General features: G+C 35.2%; 2 protein-coding genes across 3 annotated transcripts in view; one reads left to right on the forward strand and one right to left on the reverse strand.

The window, feature by feature from the left end:
• Positions 1 to 8,286, reverse strand: part of Pigk (phosphatidylinositol glycan anchor biosynthesis class K) — a 137,395-nt gene extending 129,109 nt beyond the window's left edge. For both annotated transcript variants that reach the window (XM_078026543.1, XM_005330689.5), the window contains exons 1-2: positions 8,151 to 8,286; positions 2,834 to 2,887 (exon numbers count right to left, since the gene is read on the reverse strand). In XM_078026543.1, coding sequence (XP_077882669.1) covers positions 2,834 to 2,887; positions 8,151 to 8,243 — 147 coding nt within the window. In that variant the 5' untranslated portion in view covers positions 8,244 to 8,286. The remainder of the gene's footprint in view (positions 1 to 2,833; positions 2,888 to 8,150) is intronic.
• The window catches only part of Miga1 (mitoguardin 1), a 574,792-nt gene that overhangs the window by 22,964 nt on the left and 524,472 nt on the right, over positions 1 to 27,356 (forward strand). The gene's annotated exons all lie outside the window — the stretch shown is intronic.

The raw sequence follows: 27,356 nt of genomic DNA on the forward strand, positions 1-27,356 counted from the left end.
AATTAATCCAAACTGGGCGGGGGGGGGGAGAGTGTTAGATTTTTTTTTTTTTAACTATAAACAATGTAACATTGAAAGAATTCATTTTTAGTACTTTCAGTTGGTCCTGTTCACATTTCATAACTTTCCATTTAAGAAAGTTCAATTTATTAAAGTTTCACTATACAGTATTAAGTCTAATGTATAAAATACTGGACAAAATATGAAAACTGCAGTTGTCATGAATTTATACAAATATCTCTTTTTTTACCCTCTATTCTTCATCTGGAACCCAAGTTACTAAAACTCAAAAGGGACTTGCTTAGAGGGTACCCAGGTGAGAACAGCTTTAATGTAGTAGTAATTAAGCTAATAGGCTCTTAGTTCTAAAATGAAGGAATTTGGCAACTGATAGACATTCCCTCTTCTTAGATTTTCTTATAGACTACTAATAGAAGAGCCCTGATTTTCCTGTAGAACAAATTTATCCTTTCAGTTTGATAGACAATGTCCTGGCTCTAATAATTTTCCTCACTTTTTAAGTAGTCATTGAAAACCTCTCTCCTTGTCTCAAGCAGCTTTTGTTAAATTCCTTCATAAAATCTCCTATGAGGGATAACAAGAACATGAGACCATGTTATACTATTCTATTTAATCAGAATAAAATTACAATTGATACGAATATGCATAGCAAACTGTAGATAATTATATACTTTTACAAAACAATTCTTAATAAACTTATAAGGTCTCAAACATTCAAACATTCTACTTTGGTGTTAGTAATGTTAATTATAGTCTTTTATGTTTGTTCTGCACGTTAGCTGAATTCCTCTACCCACCTCCTTAAAACTCCCATTGCTCTTATAATCTGTGCTCCCATTTTCTTTCCTTTCCAGCATGAGTTAATGGCTCTGAGATGCTGTGCATTCTTTGTTCCCTTTTTCATAAAAATCAGCTTTCTTTCCTGCCTCTTTGAACTTACTCTTTACGTTCTTTCTTCTAGTTCATTGCTATCATTTGAATGTGACATCCCAAGTTCATGTGTTACAAACTTAATACCCAATTTCATATGTTAATGATATTTGGAAGCCCTACAGAGGTAATCAGAATTAGATAAGGTCATTTGGGTGGGATCACCCCTCCTCCATCCAATGATGGCATCAGTGGCTTTTTAAGAGAAAGAGAGAAAGACCTGAGCTAGCAAATTCACCTTTCTCACCATGCAACACCCTTTGCCATGACATAATGCAGTAAGAAGGCCATTATCCAATACAGAGGAGATGTCAGGACCATGTTCTTGAACCTTCAAGTCTCAGAAATGTGACAAATCAACCTTTATTCTCTATAAATTACCCAGTCGCTGCTATTTTTTATAGCAAAAGGGAATAGAGTAGGATAACCTTTTTATATCTTTTTTCATTAAGTCAAACTTATTCTATCTTCTAATCATGTAAATGTCATTAAGTGAAACCTCACAAGTGAAACTATTATCCAAACATAAGAAAAGTAAAATTGATAACATGTATTCTGTTCGGAGAATGAAAAAATACAAATTTCTTAATCCAGATAAATTAAAAATGTTAATTCACACAAAGCAGAAATAAGGCAAAAGAAAAAAATAAGCCAATAAACAAATCTTAGTAAGAATCAAACCAATGCAAACTGAGACAAATTTAATTGTTACTCAGCAGCCAAAAAGAAACAAGTTAATGCACAGTTTACTTAGGTTTAGAAGAAAGGGCATAACCTTCTGGAGACAATCATGTTCCACAACTTAGTATTTCTTGCCTAGGAATTTATCCTAAAGAGAAAACCAGTTAAACTGTGCACAGTGGAACACTCCCATAATCCCAGCTATTTGGGAGGCTAAGGCGAGAGGACCACAAGTTCAAGGCCAGCATGGGCAACTTATCGAGACCCTGTCTCAAAATTAAAAATAATAAGGGTTAGGGATGCAGCCTACTTGTAGAGTGTTGCTAGGCTTAATCCACCAAAAAAGAGAAGAAGGAAAAAAAGAGAGAGAAAGTCAATCAAATTCACAAAAATGTATGTAAAACAAAAGTATTCAGCACAACTATGATTAAATAATGAAAATTTTAGCATCAAAATGCTTATTTCCAGATAATGGTACATTCCTAACAGAAACAATACAGCCTATAAAAAGTATACATATCTGCATATCTGCCAGCAGAGAAGGTATCCCAAAATAAGCTAAGGTACTGTAAAACAGCAGGTATTTTATAATCCCAGTTATATAAAATCTTGAATCTATTTTATGCTTTATATTTTTCTTCTTTAAATGGAGAAGGGGTTACCAAAATACTGACTCTAAAATATGTGAACTGAAGATATTTCCCCTCTCTTTTCTCTTTTAATTGAGGTAAAATTCACACAACATAAAATTAATGTCTTCTTTTAAACATTTCTGTATTATATTTGAAGTTTTTACAATTATCATTAACTGTTTTGTAAACAGAAAAAAACAATTATAAAAATAAAACAGCATAAATAGAGCAACTATATACTAATGTTAGGCATAAAAGATATATCCACTCATTTCCAGCTTAAAATAATTCTACATTTTATAAAATGCTTCCTTTAACAATAGCAGCCCTAGTTTATTCTTATATTTATTTACAAATTACCACCTAACAAGTAAATTGAGGGCAAGGAATATTATTAGAATAGTTTTAGTTGATGTGGTCAATTTAATATATAACCAACTCAAAATGAAGAATTTCTTCTAAACAAAAAGAAAGAATAAACTTTATTTTCAAAAATTTGATTCATGCAAAATATTTCACACACATAACTAATGTGAATGGCAAGGTATACAATTATAGAAAATACTTACCAAAACAGCCCAGTTGTTTGTATGGCCACTTCTAAAGAATTGTTCTGCTTGATCCTATCAGTCAAAAACAGCAAAATTATTAAGAAAAAGCTCCAATTTTCTAGATAAAGACTGTTAATGGACAGTGAAAACTCATGGACTTTAATCAATATATGGAAGTTTCTGAAGATACTAGTGTTTGACCTTATGAACAAAATAAAGAACCAAACTTAAATAGAAATTAGTATAAGATACTATATTGAGGGGGGGGAAACCTTAATTTAAGATACTATGTGGGGGTTGGGAGGAATCCCTAGTTTAAAATACTATGGAAAAATAACCTTGAACTAGAAATCTGGAGATCTAGATTTCAGTCTTGCTTGAGACTAATTAAGCAAAGTAACCTTAATTAAGATGCTTGACTCCTGGACTGAGGATATAGTTTAATGGTAGAGTCCTTGCATACCATGCATCAGGTCCTTACATCCTCAGCATCACCAAACAAACAAACAAACAAAACACACACAAAAAAAAAAAAAAGGAGGAGGAGGAGGAGGAGACCTCCCTTGATACTCACTCTCTTTCTATGTGAAATCAAAGGATGCCAAATCTACCATAGCGCCATTTTACTGGTCTATAAAGATACGTGTGCAAGAGCCTCTGCTTTAAAAAATTATTAATACTGATTCAAATGAAAGTTTATTATAGAAATCACATTTTACTCTTCCCATACCCTGAGAACTATTAGAGTGTTCTTTACAGAGAATATAGAATATCTGTTCAAAACATTTTACAAAATTATCGTTCAAAACTGCAACCTCACCAGAAGGATCACTAGTTCAAGGGCAGCCACAGCAACTTAAGGAGACCCTGACTCAAATTTAAAAAACAGAAAGGGCTGGGGATGTGGCTTTGGTGTAGAGAGAGCATCACTGGGTTCAATCCCCAGGTCTAAAAACGAAAAAACTGCAATTTCACCTCATCATTTTCTTTACCTTATTTTCCTCATTATTATATACCATTAATTCATTTACTATGCATATTATTCTTTTCCCATAGGTTGTAAGCTCCAGTAGGACAGATGCTTTAATTATTTTTCAAAAATTGGCACACAGTAAATTTTGAGTAATTTTTTACTTTTTTATTGGGAGAAGGGGCATGTAACTAGGGGTTGAACCTAGGGGTGCTCTACTGCTGAATTACATTTTTTTTTTTTTTTTTTTTTGGTGACTCAGGGTCTCACTAAATTGCCCTCTGGAGTAGCTCAGATTATTGACATGTATTACCATACCAGGCTTTGAATAGGTATTTTTTGAATGAATACATAGTACACATGCCTTTACTAACAGTGAACAAAGCAAGAATCCCCTAGAAAATTGAAACTACATGAATGATGGGTTCAGAATAAGAAACTACTACATAAAAGTTATAACATAAAACTGCAAATTTCAAAATCTCCTTCTAGATTGTACTCTGATAAGTTCTCCATTAAACTCATCACTATGCAATGAAGATGTTTATGCCAAGAACTCCTCAAATATTAATATTTCACTTTTAGTAATATCATAGTTTTTAATTCCCATGAGAAAAAACTCCCTACTTCTCCAACCAAAACAATCACTACTCAAATTTCTCACAGAAGTCTTTTTAATCATTTAATAATCATTGCTGCTCATTTACTAAAATCTCTGCAATTATGTTCACTCTTTAATATCGGTCACAATATTAAGTCAGACAGATGTGTTGATGCATCCATAAAAACTGGTGAATTTGGTGGGGCTGGGGCTAGGGCTCAGCAGTAGCACCTTGGCCTGGCGTTTGTGAGGCACTAGGTTTGATTCTCAGCACCGTGTATAAATAAATAAAGATCTATCGACAACTAAAAGTATACTTTTTTAAAACAACTGAATTTTTGTTTTTGTTTTTGCTGGGGGATATTATTGTAGGACTATTTGTTTTAAAATATTTTATCTCAAATACAGCCAAATCTTCCTCATATGCTTTTAATTTTCCATTCAGTTTTTTAAAACTGTGAATGATTTTTCTCCTGTCTTGATTCTACATATAACAATTCATATCTTTCCTGTCAAAACTTCATTCACTACCCATTCCTACTATGTGCTGGGCACTTTATTCAAACTCACCAAAATATTTGATTGAACACATACTGCCATGTACAGTCAAAATGCTTAGGTTCAAATCTGGCTCTATTACTCACTAGTTGTATAAATTTAGGAAAGTCATTTAACTTCTCTGCCTCTACTGTCCTATCTATAAATGGCAATAGCATTATTTAACTCACCAAATGCAAAAATAGTGGTTAGAACATAATGCACAACAAATATTAGCTGTTTTAATTATGTGGCTAACAGGAAAATTTCAGGGAGAATAAAATAAAAGTTCTACTCAAATATGTATGAGTAGAATATATAATTTTTCCTCCCCCTACAAACCCTTGTCTATACTATAGTTGCCCATACTATAGTTGCCCATCCTATAGTGGATGAAGTACTGGCTTAGGAATTTGAAGATCTCAGCTAAACTATGGCTAGGTGAGATTGAGGTAAGTCATTTAGCTCTTTAAATGACTTTTCTAATGCAGAAAATGAGACTTGACCCAAAAAATCTCTAATGCACTTTTCAGCCCCAGTATTATTACTTCATTAAGACTTCAGTGAAAATGTTGAGGTAGTAACTCTAATATTTTAGACAATATATTCATTGTAAAGTTATTTAAACTATGTGTAGTTAATGAACCTCATATGTTCCAGGTACCACATAATGTACAGTGATATGAAAATCACTAAAAAGCATGCTGTTTCTCTTAAGAATTCCAACATTTAATAATGAAGACAAGCATACAAACACATCACTTTACCATGCAACATTCATTAATTCATCACATTCATTGGACATCGTGTACCAATCACTGCCCTGAGTGATTAGAATACTATAATGGGCAAAAATAGCCATAGTACTTGCCTTCAATAGGATAGACACATACTAAGCATAAATAAAAATGAACTATAACTCCTATAAAGCAAAGAAAATCTCTATTTTAAAAAAAAAAGTATAATATGGGGACCTGGCAGAAAACATTTCCCTAAAGAAATGGCATTTGGGTTAATCAAAAGATGAAGAAAGGAGGGAAGACTATTCCAAACAGAGGAAATATGGAACAATGGCAGAAGAGAGCTAAAGGTTTGAGAAACTGAAAGAAGTTTAGTATAACTAGACATTTGAAAAGAAGAAACAGCAAAAGAATTGAAGATGTAAGCAGGGGGATCTATGGGTCTTGATGAAGATTTTTTAAAATCTGAATTATTTAAGATTTGTTCTTTACCTTTAGAATAGCAGAACAGCATTAATGGATATAACAATGACATTATCAGATGTGGATTTTAAAAAGTTATTCTGGCTGCAACTTGAAAAACAGATTGGAAAAAAGACTGACTCCTGGCAAACCACTTAGAAAATTACTGTACCCTAAGTGAGAAGTGTGGAATAACAGGACAAAAAATGCATGTTTTGGGGGAACTGGCTCAAAAAAACCAAAAGTCCAATGTTTTCTCTGATAGACACATGCTAATTCAAAATAAGGGGGGTGGTTAGGGAAGAATATAGAGTTACTTTGGATTCCATAGAAGGGAGTGAAGGGAAGGGAGGGGTTTGTGGATAAGAAGGATAGGAGAATGAATCTGACATTATTATTCTATGTACATACATGACTACATGGCTGGTGTGATTCTGCATCATGTACAACCAGAAGAATAAGAAATTATACTCCATTTATGTATGATGTGTCAAATGCATTCTACTGTCATGTATAACTAATTATAACAAATTTTAAAAGATAGAAAAAAGAAGAAACAAGTAAAAAAAAACATAAAGAATACATGGGCTCTAATGGATAACTGCTATATTAGCTGAATGTACCAATAACAATAGTAAAGGGAAAAGTAAGAGATAGGGAAAGGTTCTACAGAGTTGTTTTTACTGAAACTTAATAAAGGAACAGACAAAAGAAATTGGAGGTATAAAACCTGAAACTGGGAAAAAGCACAGCAACTGTGCAGCTACAAAAAACAACAATGGGGTCAGCCACAATGGCACACACCTGTAGTCCCTGGGATTCAGGAGGCTGATACAGGAGAATCACAAATTTAAAACTAGCCTCAGCAACTTATGGAGATCCTGTCTCAAAGTTAAGGGGAAAAAAAAGGGTGGGGAGCGCTGGGAATGTAACTCAGTATTTAAACTCCCCCGGGTTCTGGGATGGAACCTAACTGGAAAAAAAAAAAAATAGGATTTAATGTAAAGGACAATAGAAGCCTAAAGGAAACAAAATAAGTTACAATAGTATAGACAAGAAACGACCATAGCCTGAATTACACCAGTGAAACTACAGAGGTAAAGGCACTTATAAGAATTCAGAACACAAAATTTAGCGATAATTGGGACTCCCGGGTGTCTAGTTTACCAGCAACACTTTTGGGCTACGAAATACAAGAGAAAAGAGATGTTTAGTTTTTCATTGCCTGCCTTTCTAAAAGGAGATAAAACTTTGGACACTGATTTCCAAACGTCTGCTGACTATCTGGGCCCCTTAATCAGCTGAATATGCAAGTCTGAAAATGATGCTAGAGATCAAAATTACAGAACTGAAGAACCATCTGAGTACAGTGTTAGTAAACACATTAAAGAAGGGTGGGGAGGGGGCGACGCCTGGGAGGCTAGTATAAAAAACAGTACCCATTGGACAGTTACCAAAAGAGCCTTGTAGCGGGTGTGGTGGAGCAAACCTATAATCCCAGCGGGTCTGGAGGCTGAGGCAGGAGGCTCAAAAGTTCCAAGCCAGCCTCGGCAATTTAGCGAAGCTCTAAGCAATTTAGCGAGTCCTTGTCTCAAAATTTAAAAAACTAAAATAAAAAGGGATGTGGATGTGGCTCATTGATTTCGAGTCCCTGCTTCAATCCCTGGTCCAAAAAAAAAAAAGAAAAGAAAGAAAATCCCATTAAGTAGGAGGGAAGTAGGTGCTGCACTCCGGTGTTGACATTCACCTGCCAGGAAGGACTGCACACACGTAGGAGTAAAGGCAAGTTCTCCTCTTATTTCCAAGGATTTGATTCCTTTCAATGGCCATTTTTAAAGACTAAAACTGACCAGACACGGTCCTGTCCGGTTCCCAGGGACACCCTCCCCACCCGCTAGCGCTGGTGAGGTTGAAGATTCCAGGAGGCTGCTGTCAAACTACTGTGTATAGGACATCTGCTACGTGCTCGCGGCCACCACACAGCCGTCCTCCTACGGCCAACTCATCAAAAAACCCAATTCCTACCTCGAGCTGACTAGCTGCCAACCTTCCGAAAGACAAGAGCAACAAGGCGGCCAGGGCAGCCGCCAGCGGGCCGGGAAAGCAGGCGGCGGCCATGCTTGCCGGCTCCGCACTTCCCGTACCTGGAGGGGCGGGGCGCGTGCCGTAAAGCAGCGCGGCGGGTGCGCTTGCGTTTGATTTGTTGCGACCTCCTGGAGACCCGCCCTCCGCCCGCTTTTAGGACAGCTTTCTCAATCAAGTTTTCCCGGGAAATGAAGCGAGATTACTGGGGGATGCTGGGTTTTTAATCTTTAACTGCGTTTTCGATTTTTGTATTATAAAGTAGATGTAATATTTAAGGAAAAAAATGAAAGGGGAAAGAACCTATGAATTCACGAATTTTAAAAATCGATTTCTCTTTTTGCATAGTACTGCCAGTTCTTGAGAGTATATGAAGCAGGTTTATGGTGGGAAGAAAAGTGTTTTGCCACAAAAAAACATAACAGTAAATTTCAAGGGGAGATATGGGTGAGTGCTGCAATTCAGAGACTTGAGGCCTACTAGTAGAAGGCTGTGAATATGTTTTTCTTCTTTAGTAAATTCTCTGATTTTAGAGCTAAAACCTATCTGAAAGCAACAAAGATCACGTAGCTATGTGCCACCATTCTCTATATATACACATTCAATTTTAAATTCTTGTAGTATGACCATGGTTACAAGATGCTTCATAGTCCTTACAATTTTAACATTTAATGGTAACATAAAATTCCATCCATTATTGATGCTTCAACTAAAGAAGCAATTGCCCCTCTATTGAGCAATACAGCTATTGTAAGTTTTACTGTGGGAAAATAATATTATAAAAAATATTTTTTACACTTGGTATTCTATCTGTTGAGTTATTTTCTTTTTGTAATTTTCCTCAAATAAGAGTCGTGGGTCAAAATATTTAAAAATGTCTTTAACAAGTACTCAGATGTTGCTTTCCAAAGTATAAAAGCTTGCAATGCTATCAGAATCACAGGCTAACACCAAATTACACCATTTTTTCCTTTAAACTCCTTGATACAAAATGTTACCTCAAGGTTGTTTTACTTCTGATTCTTTGATTACTGTCAAGGTCTTGTTATTGTTTCCAAACTATCTGTGTGTCCTCTGATATAAAGTTTATGTAAAACATAAATGTCTTTATAAAGCAGTATCATTAACTCTTGCAGTATTTTATGCTTTTGCTTTGCCCATTCCCTGTCTCTTTCCCTTTTGTTTCATTTGCTATTGTACTTTATGAGAGACTTAATGCTAATTACTCAAATTTAGGTTTTATATTATATGAAGCCTAGAAAGTTAATACACTATCAAGAATGCCTTTCATTTACTCATTAATTCAACAAAAACTTATTGAATGATGATAATATACAAGCAAGAAATACTTAGAACTTCTTGCACTAATGAACCTCACATTCCTGTAAGAAAAGCAGACAAAGAAAAATGAATACAATAAGTTCACATAATGATACAAATAGGAGAAAGTGATAGAAAATGGAGAAAGGAGACACTCTTTCAGTGGTGTGGTCAGGAAAAACTAAGGCAACTGTTTTAGTCAACTTTTTCTCTGGTATAACTAAAGATATGACCAGAGGAGGAAAAGTTTATTTGAGGGCTCATGGTTTCAGAGGTCTTAGTCCACAGAAGGCCAGCTCCATTCTTCAGTGCTTGGGGTGTGGCAGAGGAAAGCAGTTCACATCATGGTGACCAGAAGGCAGAGAGAGAGACTCCACTCACCAGATACAAATATATACCCAAAGCCACACTCTACCACTTCAGTTAATCCCTGTAGGGGATTAAATCACTGATTGGGTTAAGACTCTTACAACCCAATCATTTCTCTGAACTTTATCATTGTCTCACATGTAAGCTTTTGGGGGACACCTCACATCCAAACCATAATAGTAACATTTGATCCGAGACCCAAGTGGTGAGAAAGAGCTAGAAAGGCAAATCTCTGAAGACAGCAGATTTCTAATGTTTAATTTCTTGTTTTCTTTTAATTTTGTGTTTAACTCTTAGTATCTGGAATATACTTTGGTATGTGCTATAAGTTACTGGTGAATTATCTATTGCTATGTACAGGCCACTCAGAACTTTGTGGCATGTCCTCAGAAACACAGGGTGATGACCAGTACAGGGAGACATGAGTTTATGGGGGCCGGAAGGCAGAGAGAGAGACTCTCTGCTATACCATCCGGTCACTACTTTTATCAAAATGGCATCTAAGAAAATTTTCTACATACTCCTTACCTTTCTTTTGTCTCATGGTACTCCTTTATTAAGTTCTATTAAGTATAGTATTTCTGGGTATTCTGTTTTCTTTCAATAAAACATGTCTATTTTGAGGCTATTTAGTTTTAAAAGTAATGGGTTTAACACCTTAATCATTAGCTCTTGGATTAGAATATTCATTGTCATATTAAAAGAAGTAGATTTCTATTCCTCTTTCTTCTCCATCCCCCCCTCCCCCCCACCCCCCTCCCCACAACCCCCCTCCCCCACAACCCCCCTCCCCCCACCCCCCCTCCCCCACAACCCCCCACCCACCCCCTCCCCCACACCCCCCACACCCCTGTTTAAACTGTTTTTCAAGTACTGGCAACAGCCATCTTTACACAGAAATGAAGAACATGTGAACAGTTGCAAACACTTCCCTATTAGAAATACTTTTTATCTATTAAAGTATAATATTGTTTATAATTTGTTTGGTTAGAATTATTAGCCATAGTCTGTTTAGATAATTTGTTTGGTTAGAATTATTAGCCATAATCTGGGTTTAGACTGGAATTCCATTCAGTTATTCATTAACTTAAATTATCCTGAAAGTGAATTAATTAAGCATTAATTTGATAACTGAAAGAGAAAATGAGCATCTTATTGATCAAAATTACACTAGGGGTTGGGGTTAGGGCTTAGTGGTAGAGTGCTTGCCTAGCACATGTGAGGCACTGGGTTCAATCCTCAACACCACATAAAAATAAATAAATAAAATAAAGTCATTGTGTCCATCTACAACTAAAAGAAAAATATTTTAAAAAATTACACATAGATGCACACATTTCTAGCTTCTTTTTAATAAAAGTTTTATAGCTGAGCATTATAATAAGTCACTCCACAAAGTCTGTCCAAGCTGTTTTTACTGATATTCTTCAATCAAATGATAACTAAGGTTGACCTTCCTAATTCCAAGATCCCTAGTGATCATAGATTATTCTTGCCTTCTTCGTTTACCTGTATGGCTTCCTTATCTTTCTTCACCCACTCCCTTTCCTTTCTGCATCAAGAAAATTACTATGTTATTTTATTCATTCAACAGATACTCATGAAACACTGTTGTGATTTGGGTATGAGATGACCCCCAAAAGCCCTGTACTAATGCAGGAGGTTAAATTATTAGATTATGATTAGCCATAACCTAATCAATAGATTAATTCATTTGATGGATTACTAATTTGAATGGTCTAACTGGGTGGTAACTATAGGCAGGTGGGAGGAGGTGGGTCACTGAGGGTGTGCCTTGGGGATTATATCTTGCCCTCTGGCTCCTCCCTCTCTTTTTTGCTTCTCAACTACCTTGAGGTGAGCAGCTTTTCTCTACCATACCCTTTCACCTGTTCTGCCTCACCTCAGGCCCAGAAAAATAGTATCAACCCACTATGGACTGAACCTCTGAAACCATAATCCAAAATAAACTTTTCCTCAGGTTTTTTGTCATATGAAGAAAAACTAACAAAAGCACCAGCTGTATACCAGGTGTTGTGCTAGGCATAGGCAACACATAAGAGTAGAGACTGAGCAAGTTCCTGTCCTGAAAGAGTTTACAGCCTGGGGGAGCCAAACATTAAAAATAGAAGCATTTAAACAACTGTAAAATACTAATAGGAAAGTTCCCAGTGGGAGATTCAACCATTTAAAGAAAATCCAGAGTAGGTTTCTATGAGGAAATGAATTGAGCTGAAATTAACAAGTTACTGAGGCAAAGGAGGAGTACAGGAAAGGGATGACTGTAAAGCAGAGCAAACAATTCTTACAGATCCTTTGTGGAGGAAAGGGGCTTGACTTGTTAGACAAGCTTTTAGAATGGCATTAGTCTTACAGTTCACAGAAGAGAACAGAGAGTGCTACAAGATAAGGGATGAATTGCTAAGCAGGTACTACCTCACTTGAAGGCTAGTTATGAGCCTGGATTCTAAACCCACTGGAAAGTTCCAGAAAGGGAGAGAGCATACTGACTCCAAAGAGGAGAATGGATGCAGAATTTAGAAGGCTATTGCTACCATCCAGGCAATGGTAGCTTAGACCAGAGTATTAAGAATAGAGATAACGAAAAATGGAGGTAACCAAAAAGGATTTTCAAGTTACAACATCAGAACATGGGGATGGATTCTATTAGGGAAGTCAGAAAGGACAGTTTCAAAGATGACTTTTGGAGATCTGATCTGGCCTGTACAACTGAATGCACAGTAGGTGTGCCCTTTTTTTAAAACATAGAGATCATATACATTACCTGTATACAAGTAAAGTAAAGAATTTGTATACAAGTAAAGTCTGGTTTAAATATTTACTCAGAGCAATTTGGAAGACAAACTCGTGTAAACCTACTGTAAATACTTTTGTGACTAATAAATAAATGCTAGGAAATAAAATGAGTGGAAAGGATACATTTAATCAGGATCAAAACATGACCCTTGAGAGAGATTTTTCAGTATGTTTTGTAGTATACATTTAGTTCCTACAGGCAAGTCTGTTTGCTGCAACAGTCAAAACCCAAAGTATTTGATTGAAGCATTTTGTATCAACAGCCAAATATATTTCTTTGGGCAAGATTGAATTCAATTAAAGTAAATTAGATATATAATACAATACAAATAGAAAAATAATTAAAACAAAAGGGTTTTTATTCTAGTGTATTTGTATCATTTTCTAGTTCTGATTTTGATATTAGGCCACCTTAAATTCCATTTTTACTTGGCCTGAATATGTTTCTTCCCCGCTTTCAGTGAACCACTTAACAATAGTTTATTATTCTACTGTAATCCATTTCCATCTCATGACCTTCTAATTAGCTTCAGACTAGCCCATAATAACATTGCTGCAATGAAAAAGTAGAACTTGAAAATCCTGTGCTGTCATTAAAATGCCATAGTGACCTGGTCATAAAGTTATGTCAAATGCTTTAACAGTTCAACGATTTCTTCCTCGTATAGTTCTCTCTTGTCCATCAAGAACCCAGTGGTTCTATTGAAAAAAAGCTAATTGATAAAGAATTCAGTGCTCCATGAACTGAGAATTTCTTACAAGTGCAGTTGATTTTGTTTAATTGACTTTTATTTAATTATACATCGATTTAATTCATTAAGCATCTGGTGAAATTCTCTAAAATTGCAGGGACATTTAGTAAATATTTTAATGACACCATGTATTGTAAAGTTTTATAGAAAATTGCTAGATGGATATCATTGTAGGCAGAATAATGGCTCCCTAAAGATATCTGTGTCCGAGCTGAGTATGGCAGTGCCCTGTAGTCCTAGTGGCTAGGGAGGCTGAGATAAGGGAATCACTAATTCAAAGCCAGCAACTTAGCCAGGCCCTAAGCAATTTAAAGAGAACCTGTCTCAAAAATAAAAAGGGATGGGGATGTGGCTTAGTGATAAAAGGCACTTGGGTTAAATCCTTGGTATCAAAAAAAGCAAAAAAGTTATCTATGTTCTTATCCCTGGAACTTATGACTATGTTGCCCTACATGGAAAAAGGAAATTTGCAAGCGTGATTTATAGATAGTGAGAGGGAGATATTATACTGGATTATCAGGATGGATCCAGTGTAATCACAGAAGTCATTAAAAGAAGAAGGCAAGGAGGTCAGAGATGTGAAGATGGAAGGAGTGGTCAGAGTGATAAAGTGCCATGAGTTTATTTTCTAAAAGCTGGAAAAGGCAAGAGAATGGATGCTTCCCTAGAGCTTCCAAAAGCAGTACAGCTCTGCCAACGCATTTTGAACTTTCAACTCCAGAACTATAATGCAATTGTTTTAAACCACTAAATAAAAATGTGCTTATTTGTTAAGACAGCAATAGGAAACTAATGAAAGTACTAAACCTTTAACAGTCATTACCTCTTGAATGAAGATTGGGATCTAAGAGGACTTTTGTTCTCCATTCTTTGTTATTATTTAAAGCTTTGTGTTTTATCATGGATTGACACTGCTTTTTAAGTTAAAAAAAACATTAAAAATAGACATTATGATTGCTGTATGGATATAGGTGACTCTATGACCAGTGTGATTCTGCAATCTGTACAATTAAAAAAATGAGAAATTATACCCCAATGATTCAAATATGAATTGCCAAGATCATTGTAATGTCATGGGTAGCTAATAAAAAAATAAAATAAATAAAAACCTTCAAAAATCATTAAAAGAAAAACTAAGTCAGGCTTGGTGATACATACCTGTAATTCCAGTGATTCGGAAGGCTGAAGCAGGAGGATCACAAATTTGAGGACAGCCTCCCCAACTTAGTGAGACTCTGTCTCAAAATTTTAAAAAGAAAAAAAATTAAAGGGCTGGGAATGTAGCTCAGTGATAGAGTGCCCTGATTTCAATCCCCAACACCCCAAAAAATAAAAAGGAAAAACTAGATAACATTAAGTGAGAAAACGACGTCGAGGTAAGTTCCTGTTATCCCTAGTTTTTCTGGTACCAAAACAGGCGGGTGGACCAATGGTGCAGAATAGAGGACACAGAGACTAATCCACAAAGCTACAACTATCTTATATTTGATAAAGGGGCTAAAAGCATGCAATGGAAGAAGGATAGCATCTTCCACAAATGGTGTTGGGAAAACTGGAAATCCATATGCAACAAAATGAAACTGAATCCCTTTCTCTCGCCATGCACAAAAGTTAACTCAAAATGGATCAAGGAGCTTGATATCAAATCAGACACACTGTGTCTGATAGAAGAAAAAGATGGCTCTGATCTACATATTGTGGGGTCGGGCTCCAAATTCCTTAATAGGACACCCATAGCTATACAAGAGTTAATAACAAGAATCAACAAATGGGACTTACTTAAACTGAAAAGTTTTTTCTCAGCAAGAGAAACAATAAGAGAGGTAAATAGGGAGCCTACATCAAGGGAATATCAAATTTTTACTCCTCACACTTCAGAGAGAGCCCTAATATCCAGAGTATACAAAGAACTCAAAAAATTAGACAATAAGATAACAAATAACCCAATCAACAAATGGGCCAAGGACCTGAACAGACACTTCACAGAGGAGGACATACAATCAATCAACAAGTACATGAAAAAATGCTCATCATCTCTAGCAGTCAGGGAAATGCAAATCAAAACCACCCTAAGATACCATCTCACTCCAGTAAGATTGGCAGCCATTATGAAGTCAAACAACAACAAGTGCTGGTGAGGATGTGGGGAAAAGGGTACTCTTGTACATTGTTGGTGGGACTGCAAATTGGTGCGGCCAATTTGGAAAGCAGTATGGAGATTCCTGGGAAAGCTGGGAATGGAACCACCATTTGACCCAGCTATTGCCCTTCTCGGACTATTCCCTGAAGACCTTAAAAGAGCATGCTACAGGGATACTGCCACATCGATGTTCATAGCAGCACAATTCACAATTGCTAGACTGTGGAACCAACCCAGATGCCCTTCAATAGATGAATGGATAAAAAAAAATGTGGCATTTATACACCATGGAGTATTATGCAGCACTAAAAAATGACAAAATCATGAAATTTGCAGGGAAATGGATGGCACTAGAGCAGATTATGCTTAGTGAAGCTAGCCAATCCCTAAAAAACAAATATCAAATGTCTTCTTTGATATAATGAGAGCAACTAAGAACAGAGCAGGGAAGAAGAGCAGGAAGAAAAGATTAACATTAAACAGAGACATGAGGTGGGAGGGAAAGGGAGAGAAAAGGGAAATTGCATGGAAATGGAGGGAGACCCTCATTGTTATACAAAATTACATATAAGAGGTTGTGAGTGGAATGGGATAATAAACAAGGAGGGAAATGAATTACAGTAGATGGGGTGGAGAGAGAAGATGGGAGGGGAGGGGAGGGGGGATAGTAGAGGATAGGAAAGGTAGCAGAATACAACAGTTACTAATATGGCATTATGTAAAAATGTGGATGTGTAACCGATGTGATTCTGCAATCTGTATTTGGGGTAAAAATGGAAGTTCATAACCCACTTGAATCTAATGTATGAAATATGATATGTCAAGAGCTTTGTAATGTTTTGAACATCCAATTTAAAAAAAGTGAGAAAACGAGAAAATTGTACATAGAGTAATTTCTCAACCACAAAAACATAGAAAAAAAATAAGCTTACTAAAATGTTATCCATTTTTATTTGGGAATTAAGAATATGCTGATTCTATTTTTATTTATCCTTATTCACTCAAGTTATTAATTGAACAGACCTGGGCTAGAGAATGTGCCAGGAAGGAGAACACAGTGGGGAATAAGACACAATATAAGACACATGGAACTTATATATTGTATGGAAGCATAAATTTAAAAGATAATTACACATATTATTATTTATATTGTAATAAGTTCAGTGAAGAAGTACAGGTTAACATCGTCATGTACTAGGGCAGCCTAACCTAGTCAAAGAAATTTTTCCAAGTAAACTTCAGCATAGAGCTAAAGGATAAGTGGGAATTTGCCAGACAGTTTTTTTTTTTTTACAAAGAGTATTATCTTCTTTATCATAAAGAGAACAATTTTCATTTTGTTTTAGAAAATAACTAACATTCCTCCTTCCCTTTGTATCTGGTAAGCTGCTCAGTGCTGAAAATGGCCTGCTCTCTCTACTTGATTTAGCCAAATTCAGTTTAATGATCAGACATTTTTCTCTCTCTCAAATACTTCAGTCAAATGAAATATTTAAGCTAATAAATTGAGACTTCTAGACAAAAAAAAAACTAAAATTAAATAATGGTTAATAGCCTCCTTGCCCAGAGCTTACATTAGGAAACTATTAGATTTATGACCTTTTGGTAGTCAATCTATCAAAAAGAGCTTGTGAAACGCATTTAATGTTGACCTTAAGGAAAATAAGGCCCAGCTTCCTTGCCAGTTGAAGTTCTTTTTTTATGGGATCAAAATTAAGGAACACAAGTGAAGGAACAAAGGACAAGAATTAGTTTGAAATCAACACAAAATACATCAATAAAGGATTTTTTTCTCAAAAGAACTTCATAAGTGAAATAGATTTCAATGAATATTAAAAGGAAAGGACTCCAGGTAAGAACTCCAAATATTTGAACATTAGAATCTTTGGTTATAATTCCAAAAATGAGTAGTAATTTTCCACACTAACTTGATACTACCTTTGAGAAGGAGAGGTGAGTATAACATCTCTACAATAAATATGATTATTGATTTTTGTAGTTAATATTTCTCTAGGAAAAGCAAAATGAAAATGTTAAAATAGACTATTAAAAAATACCATTCCCTCAAACATCAATAGATAAGAAAAATGTTATCAATTTAATTTATTATTTTTGTTTGTTGTTTGCTTGCTTTGAAGTATACTGATGTATCTGTGACACTTTGAGCAGTAATGTCCTTTAAGGAGAACCAGGATATATGTGCCTGTGTTTAACAAAAATGCAACATAATGTAGAATTGCCTTATAATGATTACGCTTTAATGAGAAGTTAAATGCTATCGTGATAGGAGATCATCAGCTAATAAGAGAGACTGTAACTAAAGATATCAATGAGAATGTCACTAAGAAATGGAAGATTTGGAGTTTAAATATTCTGGCCACAGATAAAATGAATAAAATATTTAGAATCTGTGGTGGATTGAACAGACTCCCCCAAGTTCATGTATACCCAAAACTTCAGAATGTGGTCTTATTTAAAAGCAGGGATTTGTGCAGATGTAATCAAGGTAAGGATCAACATAAGCTCCTTCTGGTTTAGTGTGGGCCTTAAAGCCAATATCTGGTGTCCTGTAAGAAGAAAAGACTCAGATATCAATTAAAAAGAAGACCACTTAAACATGAAGGTAAATATTGGAGTGATATAACTATAAACCAAAGATTTCCAGTAACCACCAGAAGCTGGAAAGTTGGTACTAGAAATCAACTTAGGGCCTCATGCATGTTAGGCAACCAAGAGTTCTACCACTGAGTGACACCCTTAGTCTTTTTTTATTTTAAGCCACACAATGTATAATAATTTATTGCAGTAGCCCTACAAGACTCAGCTATTTTAGTTCAGTATTATGCTATCTGCATTTATCACTCCTCCACTTCTTTAACTTTTTCAATGGCAGAAATAGAGACCAACAAAGAAAATTGTTTCTTTTGTGATATTGTTAACAATCTGCTCATTTGACAAACATTTCAGCACTGACTCACTTAAGAATGATTTTTCCCAGAAGTAACAAAACCCCATTAAAAGGCATTTAAGCCAGAAGGATAGTTAATTAATTAAGTAGCAAGACTAGAAAACTAGCATTCCACTGAAAGTTGTTTTCAAGCTTGGTATGCAAACTCAATGATTTCTTCAAAGGCCAAGATCCTCCTGCTCCATCATCTCAACATTTTTTTCTCTTTTTTGAGACTTTTTTTTTTTCTCATTGTAGCATGATGACAGCTGAAACCCCAAATTTCATAGTCTTGCATTATCAGGAAACACAAACTTAGTAACCTCCTAGCAGACATCCATTTGTATTTGACTATGTGGCAAATGCCCATTTCTGTACCAATCACCAACAAAGAGGCACAGGCTTAATAGGATTAGTCAAGATAATCACTGTTTGACCCCAAGGACTGTGTAACATTGCTTCAGAAAAGCAGCAAGGGGTTCACAAGGAAGGAGGAAGGACTAGAATTGCTGGATTTAAATATATGCATATTTAATTTAATTAGGTGGACATGCATTGCTTTCAAAATAAATACTCTATCTAATCTACAATCAGTGCACTAAGATTCCTATATCCCCACACTTGGCATTCCTTTTATTTTTTTCCATTCTAACAGGGGAAAGTGATAGTTCATTATTTTAATATATGTTTCTCTGATTACTAATATTTTTCACAAAACTTTATATGCTTGTTAATCTTTTGTATTTTCTACTTTGTAAATTGCCTGTTTATATTTTTTATTCATTTTTAAGTTGTATTTCCTATTTTATTGTTTATTTGCTGGGGTTCCTTACAAAGTTCAGATATTTAATATTTTGTTGGTTTTAGACATTGACATTTCAAATATGTTCTCCCTATTTTATCATTTGTCTTTCAACTTTGTCCATGTAATCCTTCTTGAACAAAATCTTTAATGTAATAATATTAAAATGTACCTACATCATAGACTTTTGTATGTACTTTAAATATGATAATGTAGGTAAAATTTTTGACCATGGTGCCAAGTACCAAGTAATAGCTCAATAAATAAATCCTAGCTATTACTTGTTGTAGTTGTTACTCATTTGATCTTACCTATCCCAAGAAAGTTACAACTTTCTTTTGTGTCTATCTGTAACAACCTATGTGTATTTCTAATGTATCCCTGTTATATTCTCTCTCATGATGGACTGATTGAACTCTTTGGGGCAAAGACATCAAGTGCCTTTATTCACCTCCTATTACTAGGACAATGCCAAATGCAGATGTTTTTGTTAAATATATGAACATAAGAGTTTTCAAAGAAATTGAATTAATGAAGAATATTAATCAGGGGAAAGAATAACTAAACACTTTGAAAATGTGTAGACTTAAAAAAATAAATAGAAAATATTTGCAAAAGACATATACAATGAAGATTTGGGCCTACTTTTCCCTCTATTAGGCACAGGGTCTCTGTTCTAGTGCCTAAATCTTTTATCCACTTTGAGTTGAGTTTTGTGCAGGGTGAGAGATGAGGATTTAATCTCATTTTTTCCATATGGATTTCCAATTTTCCCAGCACCATTTGTTGAATAGCCCATCTTTTCTCCAATGAATGTTTTTGGCACCTTTGTCTAGTATGAGATAACTGTATTTATATAGGTTTGTCTTTGTGTCTTCTATATCATTGTTCTACGTGTATATTTTGGTGCCAGTACCATGATGTTTTTGTTCCTATGGCTCAGTAGTATAGTTTAAGGTCTGGTTTTCTGATGCCTCATGTTTCACTCTTCTTTCTAAGGATTGCCTTTGGCTATTCTGAGTCTCTTATTTTTCCAAATGAATTTCATGATTGCTTTTTCTATTTCTATGAAGAAAATCATTGGCATTTTAATAGGAATTGCATTAAATCTGTGTAACGCTTTTGGTAGTATGGCAATTTTGACAATATTAATTCTGCTTATCCATGAGCATGGTAAGTCTTTCCATTTTCTAGGGTCTTCTTCAATTTTTTACTTTCGTCTGTAGTTTTCTTGTAGAAGTCTTTCACCTCTTTTGTTAGATTGAGTCCCAAGTATTTGAGGCTATTGTGAATAGGGTCATTTTCCTAATTTCTCTTTCAGTAAATTCATCACTGATATACAGGAATGCATTTGATTTATAAGTATCGATTTTATATCCTGCTACTTTGCTGAATTCATTTATTAGTTATAGAAGTTTTCCAGGGAATTTCTTGGACCTTCTCAAAAAAAAAAAAACACATCATTGGCAAATAGTGATAGTTTGAGTTCTTTTTTTCCTATTCATATCCCTTTAATTTCTTTTTCCTGTCTAATTGCTCTAGCTAGAGGTTTAATGTTGACAATGTTGACCAGAAGTGGTAAAAGAGGGCATCCTTGTGTTGTTCTAGTTTTTAGATGGAGTTATTTCAATTTTTCTCCATTTAGAATGATGCTGACCTTGGGATTAGTATATATAGCTTTTACAATGTTGAGGTACATTCCTACTATCCCTAATTTTTCTAATGTTTTTCACATGAAGAGGTGCTGTATTTTGCCAAATGCTTTTTCTGCATCTATTGAGATTATCAGATGTTTCTTGTCTTTAAGTTTATTGATGTGGTGAATTATGTTTATTGATTTCCATAATGTTGGACCAACCTCGCATCCCTGGGATGAACCCCACTTGATTGCAGTGCACTATCTTTTTAATATGTTTTTGTATGCAATTTTCCAGAAATTTATTGAGGCACAAATCTTCACCATGTCAGCCTAGGATCTAACATCCTTAACAAGACTCCTAAAGTGCAAGAAGTAAAATCAAGAAACAATAAATGGTATGCATTCAGATTAAAAAGCTTCTTCTCAGAAAAGGAAACAATACTGTGAAGAGAGAGCCACACACACATCAAATAGAGTACTAATCTCCGGATATATAAGGAATTTTAAAAACTTAACACCAAAAACCAAATAACCCAATCAATAAATGGGCTTAGGAACTGAACAGATACTTCACAAGAGAAGAAATACAATCAATCAACAAATACATGAAAAAATGTTCAACATCTCTAGCAATTAAAGAAATTCAAATCAAAACTACTCTAAGATTTCATTTTACTCTAGTCAGAATTGCAGTTATCAAGAATACAAGCAACAATAAATTTTGGCAAGAATGTGGTTCCTACATTGCTGGTAGGACAGCAAGTTGGTGCAACCATTATAGAACGTAATCTGGAAATTTCTCAGAAAATGTGGAATGGAACCACTATTTGACCCACTTATCCCATTCCTAGGTTTATACCCAAAAAGGATTAAAATCAGCATACTACAGTGACACAGCCATATCCATATTTATAGCAGCTTAATTCACAATAGCTAAACTATGAAGCCAACCTAGGTGCCCTTCAACAGAGGAATGGATGAAGAAAATGTGGTATTTATACTCAATGGAATATTATTCAGCTTTAAAGAAGAATGAAATTATGGCATTTGCTAGTAATTGGATGGAGCTGGAAAATACTATGCTAAGTAAAATACACCAATCCCCCAAAAAACAAAGGCCAGATATTTTCTCTGGTATGAAGATGCTAGTTCACAATAAGGGTGGGGGCACTGGGAAGAATGGAGTTATTTTGGATTAGGCAGAGGACAGTGAAGGGAAGGGAGGAGTATAGGGGTAGGAAGGATAGTAGAATGAATAGGACATTATTACCCTATGTATATATATGCTACAAAACCAGTGTGATTCTACATCATGTACAACCAGAAGAATGAGAAATTATACTCTATTTATGTATGATGGGTCAAAATTCATTCTACTGTCAGGTATAACTAATTAGAACATATAAAAAATATTTAAAAAATAAATAAATAAAGGGTAAAAATGAGACACATATGGTAAAAGAAATTATCCAAAACACAGAAGTCATAAAAATCAATAATAAGAAAGTAACCTGATTTTTAAATGAACAAGGGTTTGGGGATATACCTCAGTGGTAGAGCAGCTCGTAGGCCCAAGGCCCTGGATTTGATCCCCAGTACCTCCATAGGGAAGAAAAAGTAAAAGAGATGCCAAATAAGTATATGAAAAGATGTTTAGCATGATATGTCATTAGAGAAATGTTAATGAAAATAAGAAGATCTCACTACACACTTGTTAGGTGCTGAGGGCCATTGCCAAGTAGGAATGACGCATCAAAATCCTTGCCAGCGTACCCCATGTTAAATGGACTTGCCTTGGAAATTTGCTGTGACTTTGCATGTGTGTTTCAGAAAGGTGACCCTGCTCAATGACCAGGGTGGATCCAGGATTAGGGTGTATCCTGCAGGTTTTAGGAAGTATCCGGGTTTAAGACAATTTGAGTTCAGGGCATTCCCGGTTTAAAATAATCCAGGTTTAGGGAAGTTGCAGGTTGAAGGTTATTCCTGCTGGGAGTAGGGCGTGCCTGCTGCCTGAGTTCCCGCTGAGTTCTCGTGGAGAGAAAGTATGTAGGACGTGAATTGTGCAGGAGATTGGGGATTGCCCCAGAACGTGTTTGTAGATGGCCGGTGTGAGTTCGGGAATAAAGAATTGCTGTTTGAACCTACAAAGCTGTGTGGTGGCTCGTGATTCAGTGCCAAGCCGAGACCTTGGCAGTTAGGATGGCCAAAATTCAAATCAATGAAAAATACCAAATGCAGGTCCTTCTGTGGAGCAACTAGAGTTCTCATTCATTGCTGTTGGGAATAAATGATACAGCCACCTTGGAAAGTCAGTTTGACTTTTTCTTACCAAACTACTCTCATCAGACCACCTAGTAATCGCAGTCATTATTTACCCAAATAAATTGAAAACTTATATCCACATGAAACCATGACATGAATGTTTGCAATGGCTTTATGCTAGGGCCATTGCCAAGTAGGATTGACGCATCGAAATTTCCTTGCCAGCGTACCCCATGTTGCTTAGAGGACATTTGCTGGGACATTGCATGTATGCTTTAGTAAGGTGACCTTGCTCAAGGACCAGGGCGGATCCCGGTTTAGAGCTGATCAGGTTTTAGGGAGTATCCGGTCCTTGGGTTTAAGACAAGTTTAGAGCGTTCAGGCTTAAGACAACATGGGTTTTAGGGAAGTTCGAGGTTTAAGTTTATTGCTGCTGGGAATAGGGTGTTCCTGCTGCCTGAGTTCCCAGCTGAGTTCTCGTGGAGAGAAAGTTTTGGGACGTGAATTGTGCGGGAGAACTTGGATTTCCCCAGAACGTGTGTAGAGGTCGGTGTGAGTTCAGGAATAAAGAATTGCTGTTTGAATCTACAAGGTGTGAGTGGCTCGTGATTCTGTGCCCAGCCAAGACATTGGCAGCTTTATTTTTTCTAAATGTATTTTTAGTTGTTGATGTACCTTTATTTTTTATTTATTTATATGCAGTGCTGAGAATCAAACCCAGTTCCTCACACATGACAGGCAAGCACTCTGCCACTAAGCCACAACCCCAGATCACTGCTTTATTTTTAATTGTCAAAACTTGGAAGCAATCAAAGGTTTCTTTCAGTAGTTAAGTGAATAAATAAACTAACCAAATAAATAAATTTCATCCAGACAATGAAATATAGCACTAAAAATAACTGAGCTATCATGTGATAGAAAGAAATGGAAGAGCCTTACATGAATATTATTAAGTGAAAGAAGCTAATCTGAGGAGGCTATACATTGTATGACTCCAACCGTACAACATTCTAGAAAAGGCAAACTATGGAGAGAATTGAAAGATCAGTGGTGAGCAGAGATTAGAAGATAAGAAGGAATGAAGAGACAGCAGAGAATTTTTAGGGCAGCAAAACCATTCTGTATATTACCATGATCGATACATTTCATTATCTATTTGCTAAAACCCATAGTACAAACAACATCAGGAGTGGACTCTAATTTATATAAAGTATAGACTTTGGGAGATAATTATGTGTTAGTGTAGGTTTATTAATTGTAACAATGTACCATTTCAGTAGGGAATGTTGATAATAGGGGAGACTATGCATGTGTGAAAACAGGAGGAATGTGGTGACTCTACTTTCCATTCAATTTTGCTGTGAGCTTAAATTATGCTAAAATCAAAGTATTTAAAAATGAAATGCATCTGTTTAAAAGTACAGACCATGTTATTACCACCACAAGAATAGACAACTGTTATGAACCAAATTCAGTGAATTAATTTAGAACAACATGACATGGTATGTCAAAGAAAGCAAAATGAGTCAATTATTAGTAAGCAAAGGGAGACATTTTTAAAAAGATGACTTTACGTGTAATATATAATTTTGACTAAATATTATTTTAACCTTAACAAATATGTTTGACTATCTGCTAACAATGAGCAAGGTGGGTGGATTTTAATTGTGAATAAGCAGAGAAATTATAGGGGACAGTTGGCCAAAGGGAGAAGGGGCGAATCCCCACATGCATAATTATTAACTAGACTGTTAGAGTTGGCTATACATCAATGCTGGGCAGATTCATCACTACTGAGAAATTATTCGAGGCTTATAAAAAAATTAATAGCCTGAAGATTCTGCCCAGTAATTAACCTGAATTTACCCAAATGTCAACATTTTGTATAGTTTCCTTGAACATGTATGGATCATGTAAATCAGGAGTAAATCAGGAGTTTAAGTTTCAGTTTGATAGATTTTACGTAGACATTGAGGAGAAATTCATGGCCATAATGTTTGTCAGGGATATTATAACTACTGTCTCTGAAGATGTCTGAGATTACTGTAAGATTGTATCTTCATAATGGTTTTGGCAGTTCAACCTCTTCAGTTGTTACCTAAAATTATATTTTTCCTTGTGTATGCCTTAATTTTCCTATTTGTGCATTTAGTTTTCTTATTGTCTAAAGAGCATATCTAAAAGATGGAGCCCCTAACCTCCCCCAAACCAACATCAATCTTGACCAGAAATGGTTTTCTTGATTTCCTATTTGTTGCATTTCTTAAGTTGAATCCAACAATTGAACATTTTTTCACCATAAGTTCTACTTATGAAGGTTAATGCTAAGCAAAGCCACTAGAGCCTTGTGGTTTAACCCTTATGGTTAAAAATGCAACCCCTGAAGTCAAGATTGTGTCAGTTTTGCTCTTACCTGGATATTAGTAAACTATGTTTCCACGAATAAGTTCTATAATTCTTCTAAACTTTGGTTTTCTCATACATAAAATAGGGATAATAGAAATGCCTACTTCATAGAGTTATGGCTTTAAATGAAATAATTCATGCTAAACCTTAGCCCAGTGTTTGATCATGAGCGCTTGATTAATGTTAATATTATTATTTCCTTCATTTCATTCCCAATTGTTGGCCCTATTGCCCCTCTCCAGCAAATTCTCTAGCTTTTTCATTGTCTGCCCCAAATAGAAAGCCACATTGGAGGTCCGTGGGGGCAAAAATTATTGTGGTAGTCTGACTTATAACTGCGCTACAAAATTTACTGCATTTTAAATTTCATTTAGTTATAAAATAAGCTGTTTTCAATGCTCTTACTATTCCCATAACTTTAAGGAAATTTTTCCAAAATTCAAATTCGTATTTCTGATATTTATACCCATCTAAATAGTAGAATAACTGGAGTTAAGTTATAATTTGCATTGCCTGACATCTCTCTCTATAGAGGCATATTCTGGCAAAAATAAATAAATAAACTAAAATTTTCTCCAAAACTATCTCTTTGATAGAATTTCTAATTTTATCTGTCAGGTTTGACAAAAAAGCCTAATCTTTTCATGTGTTATTTCAAAAGCTTCTTTGCCAATAAAAAAAAAAAAATGGAGACTGTTTTGAATAGAGAAGTACCCATCAGTGAAAGATATGTAGGGCTATTATACTAGTAAATTTCTGTAGCTGCAGCCTTATTGTTTCAAAAAAAATATATAGTTCTGAGGGTATCATTAGAAGTCTCAGAATTAATTTAATCATAATAAAATCCATTTTTACTCTTTTCATGTCAATACCACAAAATGCATATGAATGCTTTTCACATTGTATTTGTTTTTACAGTGGAGCTTTTTATCATTTGTGTTTAAAGTTGATTTTTTTTAAAAAGTAAAGCAAAGCCAGGCAGGTGGTACATGCCCGTAATCTCAGCTGCTCTGGAGACAAACAAAGGCAGGAAGATTAAGTGGTCAAAGCCAGCCTCAGCAATTTAGTGAGGTGCTAAGCAACTCAGTGAGACCCTGTCTCTAAATAAAATACAAAAAAAAAAAAAAAAAAAAGGAGGAGGAGGCTCGTGAATGTGGCTCAGTGGTTAAGTGCCCCTGAGTTCAATGCCTGGTAACAAAATAATAATAATAATAACAACAACAACAGCTTAATATTTCCATATCTTAATATCTCATTCTCTCCATTTTATTTTTTAAAAATAAACAAGGTAATTTTAAACCAGTTTCAAAAGTTCAAAGGGAAATTTTAGACATAATTAGAAAAAATTATCTTGGTGAAAACACAATTCAGACAAGAGGAAGTACTTTCTGACTTACTATTATGTACCAGGTATCCCAGGGAGCCAAGAAGATAAAAAGGTGAATGCAGAAACAAGGGCTTACTCTGCAGGAAGGAAGGCAGAGAGCAACCATTTTAATAAATAGTAGTATAACAGAGAACTGTAATGTAGGGCTATCCAAAATCCTGTTGAAGAACAAAAAATTGTTAATTCTAATTAACCTCTCTAATTCTGGTTCCCCCATGTGTATAATAAAAACTAATATTTACCTTACTCATAGGGTCATTGAAAAGATTAAATTCATTGTATAATAAATATGAAGTGTAGCACAGGAT

Source organism: Ictidomys tridecemlineatus, chromosome 11, assembly GCF_052094955.1.
Source record: "Ictidomys tridecemlineatus isolate mIctTri1 chromosome 11, mIctTri1.hap1, whole genome shotgun sequence".
Classification (NCBI taxonomy): Eukaryota; Metazoa; Chordata; class Mammalia; order Rodentia; family Sciuridae; genus Ictidomys; species Ictidomys tridecemlineatus.